The 4,253-nt window shown below is 51.7% G+C and overlaps 1 protein-coding gene across 1 annotated transcript; it reads left to right on the top strand.

Annotated features, from left to right (window-relative positions):
• The first annotated feature begins 867 nt into the window (after positions 1 to 867).
• LOC137157862 (olfactory receptor 51G2-like) lies at positions 868 to 1,803 on the top strand. Its single transcript, XM_067555300.1, has one exon. It carries the CDS (start codon positions 868 to 870, stop codon positions 1,801 to 1,803), a length of 936 nt encoding a protein of 311 aa, XP_067411401.1.
• The last annotated feature ends 2,450 nt before the right edge of the window (positions 1,804 to 4,253 follow it).

Here is a 4,253-nt window from a genome sequence, read left to right as displayed (position 1 = left end):
CTAGCTGTGACATTCCCCCCTGCAATCTGGACTGGTGAATTGCTGTGTCACCCCAATCCCCGGCTCCTGGATCCTGTCTTGCACTTGCTTTGCTGTGTGAACACCCCCTCCTGGGTCAGCCCAATCACAGTTTCCTGCAAGTAGGCAGACCTCAATTTAGTGAATGAGCGCTTCTAGCTAACCACTCCTGGTATTATGCAATAGAATGAGCCCAGCAAACCCCCCAGTCCCAGATGCAACCCACAGGCTGGCTGATTCCCCTCAGTCAAGCCTTCCCCATGTGGACAGTCCTTCAGTTGCTTGATGTTGTTTTGTAGATGGAAGTGGAAGATAGAGCACCAGATTCCAAAACATCTCTTCTTTTAACATGTTCCTTCACCCCCCTCTGTGGTCAGGCGACAAACAAAGTACAGCATAACTTCCTCCATTTGAGTCAATGACCATCCCCTTGTTGATGCTGAGGTTAGTCCATTGTTCCTAAAAGAGCTGGGTAGCTTTATGCCTGCCTTGGTGAGGCATGGATTACCTCCCCGTTTTTGGTGTTTGCCTAGATCTGCCCTAAGCCATGAGACACATATTTGGAAATATTATATAGCAGAGCTTCATAACAGTACATATGACATTGCAACAAACACACTACTATAACAATAATGTACTATAACAATAATGTCCTGAGAATTCAAAAAAACACCTTACAAGACATGCTTGGCAATAAAAAACACACAAGTACATTATAACGGTGAACATGAATGATACCCAATCACACCATAAGGGTGTGCATGGGGATGCACTGAGTCACATTAGTCTCTTATTATTTTTCCTCTCAGGAAGTAAAGTTGAAATTTCCTCAGACCTGCCTAGTGCATTATGTCAGCTGTCAATGATACCATATTCCAACCTGCACAGTTCCATCTCACCGGAATACCTGGGCTGGAAGACGTCCATGTCTGGATTTCTATCCCCATCTGCTTCATGTATATTACTTCCATAATAGGAAATTCACTCATTCTGTTCCTTATAAAAACAGATTCAACCCTCCATGAGCCCATGTATATTTTCCTTTCCATGTTGGCCATCACAGACCTTGGCTTATCGATCACCACCATGCCAACAATACTGGGTATATTCTGGTTTAATTCTAGGGAGATCAGCAGCAATGCCTGTTTTGCCCAGCTGTTCTTAATCCATTCAATTTCGTTCACTGAATCCTCAGTGCTCTTGTCCATGGCCTTTGACCGCTTTGTTGCGATCTGTAACCCGCTGAGATATGCTTCCATCTTAACCACGCCAAGAATAGCCATGATGGGACTGGTGTCTCTGTTAAGAGGGGTGAGCGTAATATTCCCACTCCCCATTCTCCTAAAACATTTCCGATACTGTAAGGACAACATCCTCTCCCATTCCTACTGCCTGAACCAGGAAGTCATGAAGATGGCTTGTTCGGATATCAGAGCCCACAGCATCTACAGCTTCTTTGTAACAGTCGCCTCAGTGGGGTTGGATGTCCTGCTCATCCTTCTATCTTATGTGATGATCCTCAAAACAGTGCTGAGCATTGCGTCCCACGCAGAGCGCCTCAAGGCCCTAAACACCTGCGTCTCCCACATCTGCGTTGTCCTGCTCTTCTATGTGCCTGTGATCGGATTGTCTGTGATACACAGATTTGTGAAGATCCCTTCTCCCTTGGTTCAAATTATTATGGGCGATATTTATTTGCTGATCCCTCCCATGATGAATCCAATTGTGTACAGCATGAAAACCAAACCCATTCGTGTGAAGATAATCAGGGTGTTCGTCAAGTGAAGGGTTAGTTCATCACCTGGCTCCAGTGCTGATGATACGGGAGATGAAAAACACAAGTCACCTATTACATCCTAGACACTTTCAGAGGACATGAGCGGACATGAGCTACTGATCCCTGTCACCAGCTGCTACGGATGGACAGCGCACTGGAGGAATGGGACCGAGGCACGCAGCAGTATTTACAAAGACTCTGTGTTTATGGAGAGCCAAGGGATGGGTGAGATGTTATTGCATAAAGAGCTGTATCAGTATCAGCTCACACCTCAGAATTGCTGTGGATACAGTCAGTTCACAGAAGGAAGGTGGATGTTTTGTTCCATTGTCCATGACCTGTCATTGTCCCGTCTCTGGTTAAACATCCAGGGCCATGAGAAAAGCTGCAGAGCTGTTTTACAGTCGCAGTCCTGGCCCTTCTGAGCACTCTGGCTGCTGCGTGATCCATGAGAGTGGCACCAGCTGTGAGAGGTGCTATACCAAGGGCACGGCCACCCATCCTTCCCCTCCACACTCACCCAGGCGCCCGTGACTGGGTTGTGTCAGAGACAGGATTTGAGCAGGATCCCCAAGAGAAGCCATTCAGACAGCCCCCAACCCTGTTCATGGATCTGCACACAGCACACCTGCGGAGCCCCCCAACCAACTGTCCTGTGAGTGAGGGTCACACAAGCAGCAGTCCTGAGAAGAGACTCAGGTCCAGATTTCCTCCCCAACCCCTCCAGTTGTGCTGCCCCATCCATGCAAAGGGCTGGAAACGGGCCTCAGTTCCCCAGCAGAGACACAGCCAGCTCCTAGCCCAGCCCAGCCATTCAGTGGCCATTAGAGGGGGTGTGTCGGGGACTCTCCCCTTTGAGGGTGGGAGAGGCCAGCAGGTTTAGTCACCCCCTGCTCCACCATTTGGCCGTTTAATGGACCTCCAACTTTAGGAACTGATCGAGGCCTAGCAGAGGCAGCTACGGGGAGAGAGGAAGATGGTCCCGACTGAGGAATAGTTCATGTTTTGGGAAATCCCAGCCTACGGCTTCTTTAAGGGCCTGAGACCGGGGCCTTTAGTGCAGGGCAGGGCCTGGCTCCCCTCACTCCCTGCCACCCCGCAGGAGCCGTGGGAGGCAGGGCCGGCCGCCTCTTCTCTCCGAACATGGCGACAGCAGCAGGGGAAGCACGGCTGCCCTCGCTCAACCTGGGGGGAAGGGACTGAGCTACCAAGGGGCCAGCCAGCTGGGGAGGAGCCAGGAAAGCTGCATTGAGCCTGAACCAATGCAGACCCCAGCAAGGAGGGCGGGAGGGGCCCCTGGATAATGGAGGACGGTTGGGCGCAGGCTAAGAGAGCCTGTGTTTTGGAGAACAAATATGACCCCACACAGGGGGATCTTGTTTTCAGTCTTCCAGGCTGAGAGTAAACCATTGCAAGGATATTACAGGGAGGGGCAGGGTGCCTGCAGGGTACCTCAGGCCACTAGGGGGCACGCTGGGGTGGCACCCATCTGCAGGGACTCGACCAGAGCTTGCTATGCTCTATAGAGCTGTTGCAAATGTGCAGGTGTCAGCTCAGCCCCCAGGCTGCTCTACACTCCACTGAGGCTGGGGGGGAACTGGCCAGGGAATCAAACCCCTGTAACTGGCTCCTTGCTATCCCCTCTCTCTACAGCGCAGGGAGCAGCTCTGGGCAGTGAGAATCCAGCAGGTCCAGATGAGAGGCTGGTCTTGTGGTTTGGGCTCTGTTCTGTGTATCAGGAGAGCTGGGTCCATTCCCTTGCCCTATGTAACCGTGGACAAGCCCCCGACTGTTTCTGACCCTCTGCACAAGCGGATAATAGCCCTGCCCTGCCTCACAGACGTGGTGGGAGAATGAATACATTCAAGATGCTCAGATACTCTGAGAAGGGGGCCAGGGGAGACCCTAGGATCAGGTCTGCCAGTGATCCAAAGAGCAACACCCCTGACATTTGGCTGTCAGAGGCCAAAGCCTTACCACACCCTCCTGTGACAGCTGGCCTCTGGGAATCCCAGTGACTCCAGCCCCTGGGTGCCTGGGGCAGATGTGGGGTTGCTTGGGGTGACTGTTGATCTGCTCCCCATGGTGAGGTTTAGGTGCTGGATCTGTCAGAGGAGGGTTGGAGTGTCACGGGGAAGCCAAGTGTTTCAGGCCATGCACCAGACTGGTGTGCTCAAACCATTGGGGCTGAATAGGTCTAACTGCCAAACAATGGAACAACGGCCACGGGAGCATCATCTTAGATGGCCTGGCTGGGAGAAAGCAGCCTCAGGGCAAAGGTCAGCTTCACCCCTTGGCCCCGTGACACAAACAGAGCTGAGCACGATGATGACTGGGCCCAGGCTCGTATAAGCCCTAGTGTAGAGAAACTTATATTGGCATAACAGAGCTCATCTCTTGGGGAAGAGATGTAGCTAGACCAGCGGAAGCATTTTTATGATGGTACAAGCTGTGTCTA

This window comes from Emydura macquarii, unplaced genomic scaffold (genome assembly GCF_026122565.2).
Source record: "Emydura macquarii macquarii isolate MOO-44397 ecotype Brisbane River unplaced genomic scaffold, CSIRO-AGI_Emac_v2 contig_1604, whole genome shotgun sequence".
Lineage (NCBI taxonomy): Eukaryota > Metazoa > Chordata > Testudines > Chelidae > Emydura > Emydura macquarii.
This window is presented reverse-complemented; position numbering and strand designations above follow the sequence as displayed.